The 20,686-nt window shown below is 34.0% G+C and overlaps 1 protein-coding gene and 1 non-coding gene across 2 annotated transcripts; both read left to right on the forward strand.

The window, feature by feature from the left end:
- The first annotated feature begins 6,177 nt into the window (after positions 1-6,177).
- Positions 6,178-6,251, forward strand: TRNAT-AGU (transfer RNA threonine (anticodon AGU)). The gene has a single exon. It is a non-coding gene; the product is annotated as a tRNA-Thr (tRNA).
- A 7,663-nt stretch (positions 6,252-13,914) lies between these two features.
- On the forward strand, positions 13,915-19,865 carry ATK1 (kinesin 1). Its single transcript, XM_028061062.2, has 17 exons — positions 13,915-14,074; positions 14,178-14,417; positions 14,507-14,651; positions 15,115-15,224; positions 15,307-15,426; positions 15,622-15,825; positions 16,159-16,368; positions 16,475-16,549; positions 16,669-16,815; positions 16,908-17,037; positions 17,153-17,262; positions 18,007-18,168; positions 18,253-18,467; positions 18,714-18,795; positions 18,880-18,984; positions 19,078-19,185; positions 19,383-19,865. The coding sequence occupies exons 1-17, from the start codon at positions 14,051-14,053 to the stop codon at positions 19,569-19,571; spliced, it is 2,376 nt and encodes a 791-aa protein (XP_027916863.1). The 5' UTR covers positions 13,915-14,050; the 3' UTR covers positions 19,572-19,865.
- The last annotated feature ends 821 nt before the right edge of the window (positions 19,866-20,686 follow it).

Consider the following 20,686-nt stretch of genomic DNA (forward strand, 5'->3'; position numbering starts at 1 on the left):
GAAATTATTTTTGGCGGAGAAACTATGCGTTTTTGGGATTTGCGTGCTCCTTGGTTAGAACCTCTAAGGGGTCCTAATGGTTTAGAATTGAGTAGACTGAAAAAAGATATACAGCCTTGGCAATCTTGCTACACTTGTGTACCTCTCAACAAGGCTTATAGCTTGGGTCAACGCCTAGGCCCAAATCATGCTCAAGGCCCAATACATGACCTACATTCACCTTCAAGCCCAAGCCCATCAAGAGGCCCAATAATAAGGAGCATGCTAAAAAAGGTCCAATTGGGCTTCATTCAAGATGGCCTAAACCCACATGGACTTCTTATACTCTTCACATGGGCCAAAGAAGATGTGAAGATTTGAAGAGGTGTCTCAAAGAGCAATAGAATAGCAATAATATTGGCCCATTGTTTAGGCTTTGCTTTCTAGAATAATAATTCAAACAATGAGTAATTCAATTGATAAAATTGGGCTTGACTAAGCCCAGTAGGAGATTTTGCCATGAACTATCAAAAGAGCAAAGGTGGACTAAGTGAAAGTCAACACTTCTTCCTACACCTCATGGATCCAAAGCATCCAAGGGTTAGGAATGCTTCCTCCTTTTCCAAGGCATCATCCAATGGCCAAGATCAAGCCTCCTTCTCTAAGCTTAATCTAAGGGCCAAGATCAAGGCCCACTCCATCCAATGGCTCTCCTTTCTCATGTGTAAATGGCTTCATATAAAAGCCAAAATTTCACTCATTTGTAGACACTCTTGAAATTTTATGCAATAGATGCAACTTGAGTTGAGAGCACTCCTCCCTCTATTGCCTTTGAGAGTCACCACTTTCTAGAGATTTCCTCTCTCTACCTCTAGCCACCTTCCTTAGGCTAGCATAGATTAGGAAATCCTATCACCTCTCTTTCACCTTCCATTGCTTGCAAGTGCCTTCCAATTTGCCTCCATTCCTTCATCCATTTCCGCTGCTCATGGAACTCTTCATGCACCTTTGGAGCTCCACCATAATGGTATCAGAGCCATCAAACCATGGTCTCTCAAGGTTTGGTAAGGTTCTTTCCTAGTCTTGTGTTTCCATCATTTTCTGTCTTGTTTCATCATCATCTTCTTTTTTGTTTTTCTTTCACATCTACCATTCAATGTCTATTATATTGTGTTTCTCCATTGATTCCATGCAACTATGAGACTACAAGAGTGTTCTACACTCTATTTGTAGATTTCCTTGCTTGCTATGGTTCACATCATTTACTAGCTTTCCTTTACATTTCAGCACCATTTTATTGCTTCCATTGTGTTTCTTGTCATTTTTATTCGGTGATTCTTTTTTCTTTTAAATTTCCACCATTCAAGTTGTGTTCTATGTCTTGTTCATGCTTTCTTTTACATGTTTCTTCAATTTTCCATCGTTTACATTCATTTTCTGCACTTGCTTGAGTGAAACCATGCCAAACTCCACTCCAAAACGCAATGAAGCTTCATGCTATGCGTGTGGTTGTTTGAGTCAGCTTTCCTCACTGTTTTAATGTCATTTCACCGATTGGTTTGTGCCTTAGAGTGTCCTAAGATGTTCATCTTCATCTATGTTTGATTCTAGATCATAATCAAGCTCCAAATCGAATTGATTTGTCTATTGAACATCTTCCCCTTTCACTCTGCTTTTGCTTCTGTTTTCAACTTTTTTCCACTGCACACCTTCTGTTTGAGAAGTGTCACGAGTGACTCAGTGCACCAAATTTTAGCTGATTGTTGCTTCGAAAAGCTAAGTCATAGACGAAAATTATCCAACAAGAATCATTCAATTATGTTAAGAATTGAATTCTATACAAATTTTTGAAGTAGAGGCAACTTTCTGCGTTTTTCAGTGCCAGTTTGCTGCTGTTTTCACTTGTGTCCTGACGCACACTTTTCTTGTGTGATTTAACTGTAACGATTCATAGCACCGAATCCCTTTCTGATTTTTGAATAATTTTCTTAACATCTGGACGAAAAAGTAGCAAAAAGAATCATTCAAATATGTCCAGTACAAAAAATATGAAAAATCTTCAAAGTTAAGGCATCTGTCAGCGTTTTCTGGTGCTGTGTTTTCGGGAAAATCACTGTTTAGTGCGTTTTTGGTGTGTTTTGCTTCAGAATTTCAGTGCTCTTGGTCTATACATTTGCTTGTTTATGTGTGTATTCCATATTGTCATCAATTGCTTTCATTTGGAGTGGATTACTTCCCTCACATTGGCATACATGCAATGAATACCATAAACATTTTATGAGCACTGCAGTTTCTGTTTTTGGTTTTTACTCTATTCTAGTTCCATTCTAGGATTCCTTTTGTTGTGCTTTCCTTTATTTCAAGCCTTAATTTCTTGCTTGTCCTTATTTTTGGCTATTCAATTCAGTCTTGTCAAATCATTTCAATGTGGTTTAGCTTTCTTAATTAGCTTTTCTTGTGTTATACATTTCAATTGGCAAGTAATGTTGGCTTCAATGCTCTTAATTGTGAATTAAGTGATTTTGTTTTCCAAATTGGTTGCTAGTCTAAGGTAGCATTTTAGGTGGTGGTTGAGAAGTAAAACTCTAGAGAGTGTGCTTGAATTCTTCCTCTCACCTTCACCATATTTTGGAAAGTTTTGAGCCATCAATTTCTTGCTTGAATGAGAGCTAACCAATGTCTTTGGCATAGTTTGTTTGTTGTTTTTGTTCATTATTTTGGCCATGTTTTGTTGTTGTTTGGTGTTGCATTTTTCATCCACAAGGGGTCCAAATATTCCTCCAATTGGTGTATACTTCAAAGCCATCAACTAAGGCTTCATTTGGCACCAAAGTGCTATTGGTAGTGCATCACTTTGCTGTCCAAAATTGTGGTGTGATCAAGTTGGCCTCGGGAGTAGCTTCCAACACCAATTTCTAGCATTTTTTGTTGGCCATTGTGGCTTGTAATTGTTGCATCTTTTATTTTACTAGTTTTTCTACAATTTGGTCACTTCTTTTGGTCAATTTGGAGCATCCTTTGTGCCTTATTTTCTAATCAAATTTCTCTAAAAGTTTGGTGCTCTTGGGTTGCTCCTCTTTGCCTAAATTTTGTGTACCAATTTTAACTCTCTTTGAACTTGTATTTTGGCCTACTTAGGTGTCTTGGGGAACCACAAGGTGTTTAATCCCATCTCCTAAGTAGAACCTTTATCATCCATTAGTAATTCGCCTTTAGTTGTAAGTGTGTTGAAAGTTCTAAGTGCTTTCTCACCTTACCTTAGGCCGCATAGTTTAGATTCATGTTTTCATGTTGCATAGTGGCTTGATTTGTGAGACCAAAGTCTCTAAAATTTTGCCAATTAGGGGTCTGTTTTTAGTGTTAAATTTATTTGAGTCTTTTTTGCTTGTTTTGTGCTTAGTGACTCAAGTGATTCTATTTACTTAGCACTTAGATAATTGTGTGATCTTTGACACCTTTTACAAGTGTATCTTGGCAAGGATTGACCTTGGTATTTAAGAAGTCTTAAAGACTCACCTCGCCTAACCTGGAGGTCCACTTGTGATTGATTTTCTCTACCACACTTTGTTCAAGTTTCATAAGTTCATTCAATCACCATAAGTACATATTCTACATATAGTCCTAGGTTGCATAAGCATGGTAGTCATGAGTTGCATCATACATTTCATAGTGATATTCCATTCTTTGGGGAGGATATAGGACCAATATCATTTAGAGATTAGATGTGGGATATCGAGAAATTGGTGCAACCATTATTTAGTAAATATAGTCAATTTGACATTCTTAGACATGTTACTTCTAGGTTTATAGGACGTGCATCCGAGTGGTGGCAAGAGAGGCAATATAGAGTGAAAAAGGGGAGAAAATCATGCATTAACACATTTTCTGAATTAAAAGCATGCATGTGGAAACATTTCATTCCCCCTTCATTTAGGATCACTAAAGAGCAACAAGCTAGGATAGAAAACTTCATTGACATAGGGGATGCTTTCATCCAAAATCTTGCTAAGTTTTCTAGACTAGAAAAAGATTTTAAGCACAATTTGGACTTGCTCTTGAGTGAACAAAGAAAGAGAGCAAAACATGAGAAAGAGCAAGCAAAACTTAAAAAGCTTCGAGAGTATGAAAAGAAGAGAGAAAAAGAAGAGCTTGAGAAGCTTTGTGCTAAAAGAGAACAAAAAGACAAAGAGATAAAAGATAAAAAGAAAAGAGATGAAGAAGAAAATGCAAAAGATGAAAGTCTTAGAAAAGCCAAAGAAGAGAATGAGAGAAAAGAATTCGAAGAAAGAGAGAAAATAAGACAAGAGAGTGAGCTTGAAATATAATTACAAGTGGTAGAGTTAAAGAGACCTTCAAAAGCAAAAAAGGAACTCATTGTTAGGGATTTGGTGTACCATCCTTCACCAATTCCTTCCATGAGGATCAAATTTCCAACGGGAGTTCTCTCATCTTTAAACTCTTCACACTTTGTCATTAAATCTTTTGTTTTGTTTCCCTCTCAAACATTTTGTTCTCCATCTCATTCACTTATTTCATACTCCTCATCATATTGTACCAAAATACACTTTGACTTTAAAACTCTTTTCAAAAATCATCTAAGTCAAAGTGTAAGACATTTTTTTTGTGAAGTGGGCCTATTATCAACCTTTTTCCATTTTATAAGCCCATTTTCACAAATTCCACATTCCTGTATGCTGCATGGTCTCCATGATTTTAATGCCATTTTATTTGATGACTATTGCAGATATGTGTTTGATCCTGGTGGAACCTCAAATTTGGTTGTTGTGAGCCTTAAACAACCCTCTTGATCTGAGGTCAGATCCTCTTCAAGTGGGAGGGGATGATATGATCCCAACAAGGCTTATAGCTTGGGTCAACGCCTAGGCCCAAATCATGCTCAAGGCCCAATACATGGCCCACATTCACCTTCAAGCCCAAGCCCATCAAGAGGCCCAATAATAAGGAGCATGCTCAAAAAGGTCCAATTGGGCTTCATTCAAGATGGCCCAAACCCACATGGACTTCTCATACTCTTCACATGGGCCAAAGAAGATGTGAAGATTTGAAGAGGTGTCTCAAAGAGCAATAGAATAGCAATAATATTTGTTTAGGCTTTGCTTTGTAGAATAATAAGTCAAACAATGAGTAGTTCAATTGATAAAATTGGGCTTGACTAAGCCCAATAGGAGATTTTGCCATGAACTATCAAAAGAGCAAAGGTGGACTAAGTGAAAGTCAACACTTCTTCCTACACCTCATGGATCCAAAGCATCCAAGGGTTAGGAATGCTTCCTCCTTTTCCAAGGCATCATCCAATGGCCAAGATCAAGCCTCCTTCTCCAAGCTTAATCTAAGGGCCAAGATCAAGGCCCACTCCATCCAATGGCTCTCCTTTCTCATGTGTAAATGGCTTCATATAAAAGCCAAAATTTCACTCATTTGTAGACACTCTTGAAATTTTATGCAATAGATGCAACTTGAGTTGAGAGCACTCCTCCCTTTATTGCCTTTGAGAGTCACCACTTTCTAGAGATTTCCTTTCTCTACCTCTAGCCACCTTCCTTAGGCTAGCATAAATTAGGAAATCCTATCACCTCTCTTTCACCTTCCATTGCTTGCAAGTGACTTCCAACTTGCCTCCATTCCTTCATCCATTTCCGCTGCCCATGGAGCTCTTCATGCACCTTTAGAGCTCCACCATGCTTTGTCTAGTTTAATAATACCGCTTATCCTAGTGAGTTTTATGGGCCCACTGGTCCAGAAGCTTCTCAAGCTCAAGCATTTACTTTTCTAGTTAGAGACCAACGTCTTGGGGCTAATGTAGGATCTGCTCAAGGACCTATAGGTTTAGGTAAATATGAAATGCGTTCCCTGACTGGAGAAATTATTTTTGGCGGAGAAACTATGCGTTTTTGGGATTTGCGTGCTCCTTGGTTAGAACCTCTAAGGGGTCCTAATGGTTTAGACTTGAGTAGACTGAAAAAATATATACAGCCTTGGCAATCTTGCTACACTTGTGTACCTCTCAATGTTTTGTCATGCATTTTCGGATATGAATACGAAGAAAATGTTAGATTATCATATTTTTGGTTAATTTTTTCAATGTGTTAAAATTCATCAATTTGTAAGACATAATAATAAATTAAATACTTAAATAGTGTAAATAATAGGTAACTTAAATATTAAAATAAACGTGAAGCTTTCATAGCTCAGTTGGTTAGAGCACCCGTTTAGTAAGCGGGAGGTCTTGAGTTCAACTCTCAATGAAAGCAGTGCCACACGTTGTTTTTGGTGACCATCTATATTGTTGGAATCTAATGCCAAAAAATATTGGTTTCTTTTTGCATATGATGTTAATGTTAATGGTATTATGTTACAAATTCTAATATGTGATATTGTTCATAGGTCTCCCCCTCACTACAATCCCTTTGAATAATCACTTCCTCTCCCACATGGTCGTCTCATAAAATCAATAACTCCAAGATTAGATCCTCATTATACCTCTACCACCCTAATATGGGGGCATGCTCACATAGTCACAATTGGCTCCCAAAATTGCAACCATAAAGTCTCTAGTGTTCGTATTTTGAAATTTGAATTCTACAATATAAGATGTGTAATTGTTGGGTCTTACTTGATTTTATGGTGAACTTTGTTTCTATGGAGTAATTTATAATTACCTTTTTTGCTTGACATATTCAAGGTTGGAAATTTAGAGGGGTGGGTTATCGCACCATTTGTTTTACTTTTAGCATTATGTATTGTTTGCTAACTATTTGATTGTGGCGCTTGTTGTCAGGGACCATGATAAGAAAGAAAACAAGAAAAAAAAGAAGAAGAAAAAGACTAAGGAGTTCGAAGGGGTAGCTGTTGCAAACCAAATTACTCTGAGTACTGAAAAGCAGATCAAATTCATTATAATAGTGACAATTATAAATGTTGTAATATAAAGAGAATAATGACAGTTCAAACAGTCACCACTTACATTGAAAATATTTTCCAATAAAAAAGTTCTGACAAAAAATTTATGACGGCTATAATTATCATTATTTACATCTAGAAAATGTTACTTTATACAATGTAGTAAATTGCAGTTGTTGCAGCGATTAGCTTGAAAACCCCATATTATACTTTGTGGCAGTAACATCTATGGTGGTTTTCAAACCACCACACATGTAAATAGTGGTGGTGAACACCACCGTACTATACAAAACTAATTGATACAATTTACACAATTTTTTTAATAATGTCATAATATCTTCATAATATCAAAGATTAAAATTATTTAAATGCTCAATTTTCTTTTTATTTCATAAGAAAATGATTTATTTGTTAAATATGCAATTGATGCTTTGTTATAAGCATTTAATTTGCAATGATATGATTGATAAATTTATTTTAACTCACATGATATGATATAAATCATTGATTTATTGACATATGATTTTTATATTCTTTGATAAATATTATCGATATTATTAGCTCTAATTATATTTGATCTATTATTTACTCTAGTTGGAAAGTTCTCTTAAATAGGAAAATTCTGAATATTGGAAATGCAACAACAATACTTTCCATTCCTAGAAAATCCAGGGTGAATATAATCTTGATTAAAGCTTCATTATAAGATTTTTCACTTACAAATATCTATGAAAAATAAATATGAAGATAGAAGTTATAAGAAGAAAGCAATCAAGAGAAGATATCCTTTCAATCAAGGAAATAACTTTGAAGATTTCATCAAAATAATTATAAGTGAAGAAGATAATTGTTCCTTAATTTCCATTATTCAAAGATTCCAAATGTCAAATAATTTTAGACATCAAAGAAGAAGGAAATATGATCATGGAAGTAGCACAAAAAATATTCAATCAGGAAGATTCAAAACAAAAAATGTTAAATGACCATATTTCCAATATGTCTATAAATACAAAGACCATGGTGAGGAAGATATAGAGGAGAGATATGAATACACAAGAAAAAAGTGAAATATACAAGAAACAGAAAAAGAAAGATAGAAAAATATATTGGGCATATAAAGTCAAATCTAGAAAAGTCTTAATAAAATAAATATTGGCTTGTGAGCTTAACCATTATAATATTCTTCATTATGTGAAGTATACCTTATGAGCTAAAATTGTACTTACTCATTGTAAAGGAATTTTCTCATTATCTAAATTGAGAGTTCTTGATCTCAGATGGAGACTAAGAAGGATACCTGAAGAGGTTGAAACTCGTGTTATATTTGAACAGACTATACTCATGATACCTAGAGAGATTAATACTCATGTTTAAGTTAGTTATAATTGATTAGTGGAACCTATTAAGAGAAACTGGATGTAGCCTAGTGTGTTTGTGAATCAGTATAAAATCATGTGTTTATTTGTTCTTTGCCTTACATCTTCATTCAAATATGTCTTTGTATGAAAAACTTGCAAAAATTTCTACAAATATTTTTCATCTGCCCCTTCTAGAGCCAAATTGCACTATCAAAAGAATATGTGATGAGTGATATGTATGCCCTCATTTAGCTTTTAATCTTGACTTCTTAATTGGTTTTGTGCGTGATAGATTCTTTAAATTAGGATTTGTTATAATTGGGATTATTGAGAATGAGATAGAAAAACATGTTAAAAATATATTTTTAGTTGCATAAGTGTTCTTTGGATAACCATGAAAATGGGAACATACATATGGAGGAGAAGGTAAAAAGTTACAAAAGATAACCATGAAAATTTTGAGTCTCACATGTAGTGCAACAGGGTGTGAAAGGAATTGGAGCACATTTGACCAAGTCCATACTAAGAGAAGAAATAGATTGGAACAACAAAGACTAAATGCTCTTGTCTATGTAAAGTACAATCTCCAACTTGAGTTGAGACAAAAGAGTATTGAGAAGAGAAGGGGGAAACTTGTGATCCCATATATTTGTCGGATATTGAATCATATGAGAAAAAGAAAATCCTTGTTTGCCTATTGATTCCTCATGGATGGATATACATGAGTGCTTTGATGATGAAGAGGGACCTCCAATAAAAAAGGAAGAAAGGTAATTTTTTTCTATTCACAAGTTAAAATTTGAATGTTAACAAACTAGAACTAAACTTCATTTCTTTTTCTTTTGCTAATATAGGGCCAAGAAACTTAAATGCCAAAACTAATAAAAAAGAAAAATCCATTGTAGGAGATGAGGAGGAATTTGAAGACATTAACGAAGGGGAATAACTTTCAATAGAAGATGAAGATGACTTGAGTGATATAGATCTTAGAGATGATGATGATGAAATATGAATGATTTAGAATAGAATATTTTTTTTAGGTTCTTTAGGATACAAGCAACAACCGTAACTATGTTTGTATGCAAATAACAACAACAACACTTATTTATTGGATGGCTATAATGTAATACTTGTTTAGTACCATATAGCCATAGTTAAAGGAATCTTAGGCAACAACCACAATGTTTTTTGAAGGCTGAGTTGCTGAAACTATGAATTTATATGGTAAATATACATAAATACAACCACTCTATTTGACTATGAGGTTGCTTTGTTATTAATTGTCTCTTTGCATATTTATATATCTTATATATTTAAGTATATGTTACATTTTTTAATGTTTATGAATCATATGATTCATTATACAATATGATTCACAATTCAAAATTTAAGCTCTTTGATACACGATACGATTCACGATTCAACTACCATGCTTGTCATACACTAAAAATAATGAGAAGAACATATAAACACACTTTGCTTATGAAGATAGTGATTCTGATTATGGCCATATGGATGCTACTCATCTTGATATTGTTATTTTATTTGCTAAACCAAATAGAAACATTGATAACCTCATTGGTAATGAATGTGTAAATAAAAAGATTTTCTCATATTGATGTTTATGTTTATATGAAGAATGAATGTTGATACTAACACCAATAATGAGGATATGTGTTGTATTGATAGTGCAACAATTCGTACAATTCTCAAGAGTAATAATTTTTTCTCTTGCTTGGTAATGTGATACGTCAATGATAGTATTATTTATAGTACTACAAATATATTTGAAGGCTCTAGAAGAGCTATTGTACTTCTACCAAGACGTTTAATAGAAACTTTTTAAGTTTCAAGGATATTTATCTAAATGGATATCATATTGAGACAAACATTGAAAAAGATATGAAATATCTTTATATCTATGATTTAATTGAAAAAAAATATGTATTGAAGCAATTATCAACCTTCTCTTATGGTTTACACATATATTAGTACAATTGATATGCATGTCATGGTAAACCAGAAGTTTACGAATCAAAATGAATGCCTTGTTTGACATGATCAATTGGATGGTTCATACTACACATATATTAGTACAATTAAAATGCTTCTCATGGTAAACCAGAAGTTTATGAATTAGAATGAATTCATTGTTTGGCCTGATCAGTTAGATAATCTTGGATCTATTATGATGCAGAAAAAAAAGGTTGAAAAACTCATATGGACACACACTTAAGAGTCAAAAGACTTATTCAGACCAATGAGTTTTCATGTACTGTACATTCACAAAAGAAAGTTGATAATAAGATCATCACAAGAAAAATTATAAATGAGTCAATCTCATTTTCAAAACGAATACAAGGTGATATTTGTGGTCCAATACACTCACCATGTGGATCATTTCATGATTTTGATTGATGCATCAACTAGATGGTCAACTCACAATCAGACATTTGTAAAGTTATTGGCACAATTAAGAGCTCATTTCCCATATTATCCGATTAAGAAAATTCGTCTTGATAATATTGGTGAATTTGCATCTCATGCTTTTTATGAGTATTGTATATCAATTGGAGTTGAAGTTAAACATCTAGTAACACATGTTTATACTCCAAATGGACTTACATAATCATTAATAAAATGTCTAAAATTGGTTGCAAGATCATTGCTTATGAGAGCTAATCTTCCAATGGCTACTTATTGATATGCAATTTTGCATGTTGCAACATTGATTCGCATCAAGCCAACAAGTTATCACAAAATACTTTATTATGCAATTGGTTTTTTGTTAGTAACCTAATATTTTCATGCAAGAATTTTTTGTGTTTGGTGTATATGTTCCAATTTTCACACAAAAAAGGACTATGATAGGTCCTTAGAGACGATTGATAATATATGTTGGATATGATTCTCCTTCAATAATAAAATATCTTGAACTACCAACATGAGACTTATTTACAATTTGACTTTTCGATTATCACTTTGATGAATAAGTTTTTCCAACATTAAGGGGAGAAAGAAAACAATTGGAAAATGATATTGGTTGGAATGAAATATCATTATCTTATCTTGATCCTCGTACAAAAGAATATGAATTATAAGTTCAAAAGATAATTCATTTACAAAATTAGTCAATCAATTACTGGATGTTCTTATTGACAAAAAGGGTAATCAAATCATATATACCAACTACTAATGCTTTGAATATATTTGATATTAGTTCATGACACGCCTGAAGCGTGCTAGGTCTGTTGGTTCCGAAGACATGCTTGAAGCATTGTAAGCCTATTGGTTCCAGAGATAAAAATTGTCGAATGAGAAAATAAGCGAAAATGCTAGATGACCTAATCGAAAAGGTGGAAATCTCAAAAGATTCATTTAACATAATTAATGATTTGGTTCCAGAAGAACCTCAGGTACCTGAAATTGTTGAAAATGATGAGATCTCAATAAATTATGTCATGAAATTGTTAGATACAAAGCACAGTTGGTTGCTCAAGGTTTTTCACAAACATAATATTTATTTGTGAAAAGATATATTCATTGGTATTGGACGTAACAACATTGCAATATTTTATTATCCTAGTTGCACAATAAAGTCTTCATTTACATATAATGAATGATGTTACAACCTATTTGTACGACGATTCTCTTAAGAATGATATTTATATGAAAATCCCTAAAAGATTTAATTTGCCTAATAAGGCAAATTCAAAAGAGGGTTATTCAATAAAATTGAACAAGTTATTTTGTTGATTAAAACAATATGGGCATGTGTGGTGTAATTGTCTTATTGAATACTTTTTAAAAGAAGGACATAAAAATGACCCTATTTGTCCTTGCATTTATATGAAAAGATCCGAAAATGAGTTTTCCATAATTGTTGTTTATGTAGATGACATAAACATCGTTGGAACTCCTAATGAGCGCACAACGACAATTGTTTGTTTAAAGAAAGAATATGAGATGAAGGATCTTGGAAGGACAAAGTTTTGTTTGGGATTACAAATTGACTATTTAAACAAAGGTGTTTTTGTACATCAAGAAGCTTATATAATGAGAGTGCTTAAAACGTTCTATATGGACAAATCACATTCATTATGCACTCTAATGGTAGTGAGGTCGTAAGATGTTGATCAAGACCCTTTTAGACCTCAAGAAAAAGATGAAGAACTTATTGGTCCTAAAGTACCATATCTTAGTGTTATAGGAGCCCTATTGTATCTTGTTAATTATACTCGACCTGATATAACATTTGCTGTAAATTTGTTAGCAAGAGATAATTCTTCACCTACAAGAAGACATTTGAATGGAGTAAAACAAATACTTTGTTAGCTTAAGGGCACTATGAATATGGGCTTATTTTACCCAAATGTTTCAAAATCAGATCTAATGGATTATGCAAATGCAGGTTATTTATCAGATCCTCATAATGGTCAATCACAAACAGGATATTTGTTCACATGTGGTGGCACAACGATTTCATGACAGTCTATGAAGCAAACAATAACAACAATATCGCCAAATCATGTGGAAATTTTAGCATTACATGAGGCAAGTCGTGAATGCATTTGGTTAAGGTCTATAATTCAACATGTGCAACAAACTTGTGGTTTATCCTCGGAAAAAATGAAATCAACAACCATATATAAAGACAAGAGTGCATGCTACTCAATTGAAAGAAGGATATATTAAAGGAGACAAAACAAAACATATTCTTCCAAAAATCTTTTTCACTCATGATCTTTAAAGAAATGGTGATGTAGAGATTCAAAAGATTCGTTTATGTGAAAATCTAACAGATCTATTTACAAAGCCTTTCCCAAGGAAAATGTTTGAGTAATTGGTTCACAAGATTGAACTCCGTCATCTTAATGATGTAAGTTTACATGAGGAGAGTAATAGAAGATGTAAAAAACAATATTATATAGAATGATGTATTTTTTTTTTCGTTCACTAGATTTTTATCCAAATGATTTTTTTTCTAGTAAAGTTTTAACGAGACACATTCTCTTATCAGTAGACACCCAAGAGGAAGTATTATGAATTAATGATCGTCCATTGATTTGATATAGTTGCTCGTATAATACATCTTATATATATGAATATGATTCTTCTTATCAGTAATCAAGTAGTAAGACTCAAAATGAAGTTGTTTCCTATTATCTCATTTTCTATTCTTACTTTTATTCTCTCCTCTATTATTAATTTTATTTTATAACATAAAAATATATTTCAATATTTTATTCAATTATTTATTAAATTCCGAGATAATCATCCTTCGTACATTGTTATACATAGATGTTATTACAAATAAATATTGTTATACATATATGTTATTAAAAAAAACTAAAATTATATACTCATCGCATACAAAAAAAATGATAATTTATCCGTTTTAACGTAATAAAAATGAATTTAAAATAAACAAGGTACACAAGTAGAGAAAAAGGAAATTTTTGAAAATAATAAATTTAATAAATTGACAACTTTACTATTTTAACACTTTTAAAATTTTGTCACTTTTAAAACAACAAGCTCTAGCTATTAAAAGAAAAAAATTATTTATTTTCTTTTTTTACTTTTATAGTTGTAAAGAAACAATGTGACCGTTGGTTCGAAGTTTATATTAAAATTTGAAAAACAAGAGAGAAGAAGACAGAAGGTACTTGGCCGCGCGATCAAATTCAAAATTCACGCTCCACGCACTCGTCTCTCTCTCTCTCTCTCAACCCTAATCTACCACTTCACTTCAATTTCTCTCTTCGAGTCCTCCATTTCCCAAGCCTCACATGGCTTCCCGCAATCCCAGCAATGTAAGTAAAGCTTTTGTTCCTCTCACTCCAATCTTTATTTCGTTTTCTCTCAATCCATACCTTGCTGCTTTTCCCTCTAGACCACTTTTGTTTTCGCTTTCAGAAAAGGGTGGGCCCCGAAGAAGCTTCTCTGGACAAGCGTCGCAGGGGCACCGCAGCTGAGAAAATGGAGCGACAGGGCGGTCCCGCTGCTGCTGGGAGGCCCAGAACACCGTTTTCCGTTGTCACAAATCGCTCTGACCTTAACACGACGAGTGATGTCACCGACGCGGTTGATTTCACGAAGGAGGAGGTGGAGGCTTTGTTGAATGAAAAGAAGAAGGGAAATACCTATGATAGTAAGGTTTGTTTTGTGATGTTCTTGATTTATCAATTAGTCAATATTTTTTTTCTTCCTTTCTGTTTTTGATTGTATTGTGGTTTGTTTGGCAGAAAAAGATGGAGCAGATGACGGATCTTATTAAGCGCCTTAAGGCCTGCGTTCGCTGGTATAAAAGAATTGAAGAAGGGTATGTCCAAGAAAAGGAAAAGCTTCAGTCTGAGCTAGAGGCTTCTGAGAAGAAGTGCAGTGATACTGGTATGTTTTATCTCTACGGAATTTTTTAGAATAAGTTGAGTGGATATGGTGATATGCCTTTGAAATTTTCCTAAAACTCTGTTTAGAAGCATGATGGCTATCATTTGTGTTAGGCGGGAGAAGGAATTTGTATATTTTTGTATTGTTTGCTGTGTGGCTAGAAGTAGGTAGGGATTTAGGTGAAATAGAGTTTACACATAAGTGACATTTGCTCTTCAATATACAGTGAAATAGTTATCGAGTTATTGTAATTATTTGGTGATGTATTTAATTTGTTGAGGGTTTATATATTTTGTTTAATTTGTTCTATTTGAAAGACCGGGTGACTTTTATTTTAAACTTATTTGATTCACTCTAGAGTCCCTTGATGCCCAGGTAGAATTTATTATCTTTAGTTGTCAGATCAGAAAAATTCACATGGAAAGGAAAATTATTTTATGACCATACATTTCTGTTTTCTCAGAGACTGAGATGAAGAATAAGATTGATGAGTTGAAGGAGGCTCTATCTGATTCGAGGAAGAAAATTTCTTGTCTAGAAGAGAGAATTGTGAAGGAAGAATCAGATAAATTGGTATGCTATCTTTGTTGTGGAATGTCTCAAGAGAATTTACATTATTTCCCAATGACCTCTTTTTTTGTGGCTTCAAATCCAGGAAGCGATTAATTCTTATGGTAAAGAAAAGGAAGTCAGAACTAAAGCTGAGAAAGTTCGGGATGAGAAGTCAGCTGAGCTTGAGAAAGTTCGGGATGAGAAATCAGTTGCTGAGAAGAAGGTAATTTAATGCTATATTCTGTATAATATTGTTGTTTGAAAAATATTGGACTACTGAACTTTACCCCTGAGTTATATAATAAATTATTGCCCTCTTGGGTAAATTCTGCACTTAAAAGATGTTCATGTTTTGTGCTATTTGAATCCTACTGATTCCCTCGTTATATGTTCCTTTTGAAACTATTGAGTTTTGCAGGCCATTTCAAATGAAGATTTGTACAAGCGATCACAGGAGTATAATATGAGCTTGCAGCAGTACAATAGTCGTCTTCAGTTTGATCTTGAAACAGTTAATGAGGCCCTTAAACGGCTTGAAACTGAGAAAGCAACCATTGTTGAGAGTCTTAGCAATTTAAGAGGCCACAATAAGGCATTGCAGGATCAGTTGGTATCTCTTAAAGTAAGTTGTATCTGTATTTTCTCTCTAGTTGTACGTGTTGTATGAATTTTTGCCACTGATTTTAATAAATATATACACCAACTGAATTATTATGTAAACATTGTGATAATTATTTTTCTAAATTGTTTGCGAAATGGAAGTGATACTGATAGCTTACCTTATACTTCTTAAAATCTCTTAAGTAAACTTGTTTTGAAGAACCTATTGCATTTTACTGGTACTTTTACCATTAGCATTACCTCCCTGTTGTCATTGATGGTGGTATCTTGATAGCCGCTATTCCTTTAATGTTTGTTGCCTCTTTTCTTAAATTTTTTTTAATCTGTTTTTCAGGTTTCACAGGACGAGACTATAAAGCAGAAAGAAACTTTAGTAAATGAGCTAAAATGTCTTCGTGAGGAATTAAAGCAACTTAGAGATGACCGTGACCGTCAGTTGGAGCAAGTACAAGCTCTAACCGGAGAAATAGCGAGGCACAAAGAATATACTGGGAAAACATGTACCCAATTGGATACGTTGATGATTAAAACAAATGCTCTTGAGGTTTGTTGGTTTGTTTTGTTCACCTTCATATATTTTGTTCTTTTATTTCATTAATAGTGAACTTCTGTGTCTAATAGATTTATGTTATGGTGGGGTTTCTTCATAGGAAACTTGTTCATCTCAAAAGGATCAAATAAATATACTGCAGCAGCAGTTGTTTGCTGAAAGAGAGAAATTAAAGGTAATGTAGTTGGTTTTTATTCTTGGCATGGGAAAGTTGCTTATCATATAATTTTCTTGCAGTGTGCTTTAATGTTTTTGACAATTAGACCTGAAACAACTTTATTTTCCTTCTGTTAGAATTCTGATCTATCAGCTTCAGAAACAAGAACAATGTTCGAAGAGCAGAAGAGGATTATACAGGGGCTACAGGAGCGTTTGGCAGATAAAGAATTTCAAGTAGTAGAAGGAGAGAAGTTAAGAAAAAAACTGCATAACACTATTTTGGTATGTATTGCTTGCTTCTCATATTTGATTTGATTTTTGTAATGTAGATCTCTACTTATAGGTGAATGATATTCAACTAATTTCTACTTCAGGAGCTAAAAGGAAATATTCGTGTTTTCTGCCGTGTACGGCCGCTCCTATCGGATGACAGTGCGGACACGGCTGTTTCATTCCCTACTTCAACAGAAGCGCTTGGTCGGGGCATTGAATTGGTACAAAGCGGTACGTATACAAACAATTTTGTAACTCTGCAGCTTTCGTATTTTATGATTTACGTGTTTAGTGTAGTATACGTGCTTTGACGAGCATCAAAATCCCACCCGTTAATGTTGAGCAGGGCAGAAGTACAATTTCACATTTGACAAGGTGTTCAATCACGAGGCTTCTCAGCAGGACGTTTTTGTAGAGATATCACAGCTGGTACAAAGTGCACTTGATGGCTACAAGGTAATTTCTAGTTTGCCTCCTTTCCGTTCAGTATTTGTCTGGCAGATGCAGATCACAGTACGCAGGGAATAATTATAAAAATCATTGGGACAAGAAAAAAAAAAAAACTAACGTACCCCCAGTGCCTATGTTTGGGACAATGATCTTCAATTTTTTAAAATAACATGGATGATTTCTTGCATTTGCACAATCATACGAAATTTCTTGGGTGCAGTGGTGGTAAAACCAAAAAATTAAATGATTATAATACCCTTGGGATACTTTTTTTGTTTGTTTAAATAAAGCACTGTGCGTGTGGTATAAGATTAATGTTGTTGTTATTATTGTTTGTAGTATATGATTGTCTGTTTTTCGCCCTTTATAGGAAATACTCACTAATTACCGAGTACTTAGTTTGTTGTTAAGTTTGCAGTGTCCTCTTTATATCAGTATCTTCCTTGAGTATGCTACCAATGCTTGAAGTACATATTCTTTAAATTTGTTATTTATTATAAACTTTAGTCTAGTATTTTGTTCAAATAGACTACTAAGGTGGCTGAAGATAATCCAGCTGTGTTTATTTCTTGAAAAGTTGTCTCAGCCGTGACCCGTGTTATGCAGAATAGACGTGGAATGGGTTATATACCATTTTAAATATGCCTTAATAGAGGCTTATCTTTTTTGTTCATATTTTTTCTTGCTTTTATTTGTGTATTTGGGTCTATGCCGTGTCTTGACACAGAGGGGCATGGTTTGCTATGACAGGTGTGCATCTTTGCATATGGACAGACGGGCTCAGGTAAAACCTACACTATGATGGGTAGGCCTGATGAGCCAGATCTGAAAGGGTTGATACCCCGTTCTTTAGAACAGATATTCCAGACTAGCCAGTCTCTAAAAGACCAAGGGTGGAGGTACACAATGCAGGTTAGTATACTGCATCCTGATTTTCAAATTTCATGTGGCCAAATCTACTTATGGAAACTGAAAAATTTAATTGAACAATTCCAGGCATCAATACTGGAAATATATAATGAGACCATCAGGGATTTGTTATTAACAAATCGGTCAAGTGATCATGCACGATCGGAAAATAGTGCTTCCAGCAAGCAGTACACTATCAAACATGATGCAAATGGAAACACACATGTTTCGGACCTCACAATTAAGGATGTTTGTAGCGCAGATGAGATTTCCTCCCTCCTGCGACAGGCAGCACAAAGCAGGTATAGGTCTTTAATATTTTTGATCATGAAGATGATTGTTTGAAAGGTTCTTTGAATGAACTTTCTCGATAAATGTGTGCAAAGTTTGAATGTTTTCTTCCATATGAATTTTAGATGGCTTCTTATTCCTTTTCAACTAATCAGTTGAAGCTGCTAAGTTTCTGTTTATGGTTTATAAGTGTATTCGATTCAGTTAGAAAATCTAATAATTTATTAAGGACAAATGTGGCACTCATGTTTTTTCAGGTCAGTGGGAAGAACACAAATGAATGAACAGTCATCCAGAAGCCATTTTGTCTTTACACTGCGTATAAGTGGGAAAAATGAGGTACATGCTTTTCTTAAACATATTTTGTTTTTGTTCTTTTGTCCTGCTGACATTATTTCCTGATGCACTTTCTCTATTTTATAGAACACTGAACAACAAGTCCAAGGTGTCTTAAACCTGATCGATCTTGCTGGAAGTGAAAGACTCTCGAGGAGTGGGGCAACTGGAGACCGGTTGAAGGAAACTCAGGTATCCATGATTTGCATTGCTATTAGTAACTTGGGCAGCATGCCAACAATTCTATTTTGTGATAACAGCGTTTTTGTTAACTGTCACGTTCAGGCTATCAACAAAAGTTTATCGTCTCTGAGCGATGTCATATTTGCTTTGGGAGGAAAGAAAGAAGATCATATTCCTTTTAGGAATTCAAAGCTGACGTACCTTCTCCAGGTTTGTTAACCTGTTAAAATGTTCATAATTGATGAATTGATGTGGTTGTGTTATCATATCCAAATTAAAGAGTGAAAATGTAACACAACTTAAGTATGATCATCAACTTTATATGTTGATAAAGGAAGATATTAATTAGTTTAAAAAATAGCTTTGTTCTTCTAAATGCTCCTTAACCAGTATTGTATTGATGGCAGCCATGTCTCGGTGGCGACTCCAAAACGTTGATGTTTGTCAACATCTCACCTGATCAATCTTCCACTGGCGAGTCACTTTGTTCCCTCCGCTTTGCAGCCAGAGTCAATGCCTGTGAAATTGGGATTCCGCGGCGTCAGACTCAGACATCATCATCACGCTCCTCAGAATCCCGTTTGAGCTATGGTTAACAGAGAGATTTGCCTGGCAATAGGTTTCATCCATAACCAAATTTAATTGTTTATTTGCCCTGCTTTAGCGGCAGAATGAAGAAAATATATTTATATATATTCTTTTTTGCTGCTATAATTGTACGAGTGTAAAATTTAGAGAATCTAACTTTTGTGTAAATTGATTGTAGAGGCTTGGCTTTAGCCTCCGATAGTATGTATGTACCAATAATTTGTGTACCATTCAGATGTGACATGACATAGTTCTCAATTTGGCTTTAGCATTTGTTTATTCAAGTGATTTTTGCTCGCAAAGCGTTTTTTGTCCTCAAAAGCTCTTCCCAGAACGTTAACAAAATTCTTGTCCTTTTCTTCCCTCATTATTTGGGAGGTTAAACTTCGTTTTGGCATCATTTTAAAAGACCGCTGTAAGATGAGCCTTGAACAACGCAACAGAACACTGGGGATTGGGCGGTGGAACTCAATCCACTGAGTAATTTTGCTTGGGCAATTACTTCCTGCACCTCATCAAATTTTCACTACCACCCTATCAAAATGCTTCCAAAAAATGTTTTTCGTAAAAGAGGATTGGCTTCTGAAAAAAAATATTCCGGAATTGTTTATTGTGTTTGGGAAAATAAATTCCGGAAGTTGTTGGATGGTGGAAGAAAATGATAAGGTGCATGAAGAAGCTGCCTTTTGTTTGTCGTGTGTATCATTTATGAACTGGCTACAGTGATATGTATAGGTGGGTTTACACAAATCCTTTATCTATTCTAATCTAATAAAATAATTTCGGGCGAGTTGAATTGAATTTCTTTACTTCCTTTTCATTCTTTCTTTGAATTTATATTTTAAACCATTGTTTTTGGATTTTTTAGACAAGACTATTATTACAAAATTAAAAAATTTAAAATTTAAAAATATAATTTTGGTAAATAAAATTAAAATAAGTTGAATAGTAGTTATATTATTATTGTTTTATCAATATCACGTAATTTTAGTCAAATTAAATCTTGGGTAAGACTGTTATTGAGATTGAATCAGTTCAATTTCAATAAATCATGAGAATTAGTTCAAAAGTAATTGGAGAATATATGACACAATTAACACCTTTAAAGGGAATAGAAATTGAT

The sequence above is a fragment of the Vigna unguiculata genome, chromosome 3 (assembly GCF_037176805.1).
Source record: "Vigna unguiculata cultivar grain cowpea cultivar isolate G323 ecotype 2 chromosome 3, ASM3717680v1, whole genome shotgun sequence".
Lineage (NCBI taxonomy): Eukaryota > Viridiplantae > Streptophyta > Magnoliopsida > Fabales > Fabaceae > Vigna > Vigna unguiculata.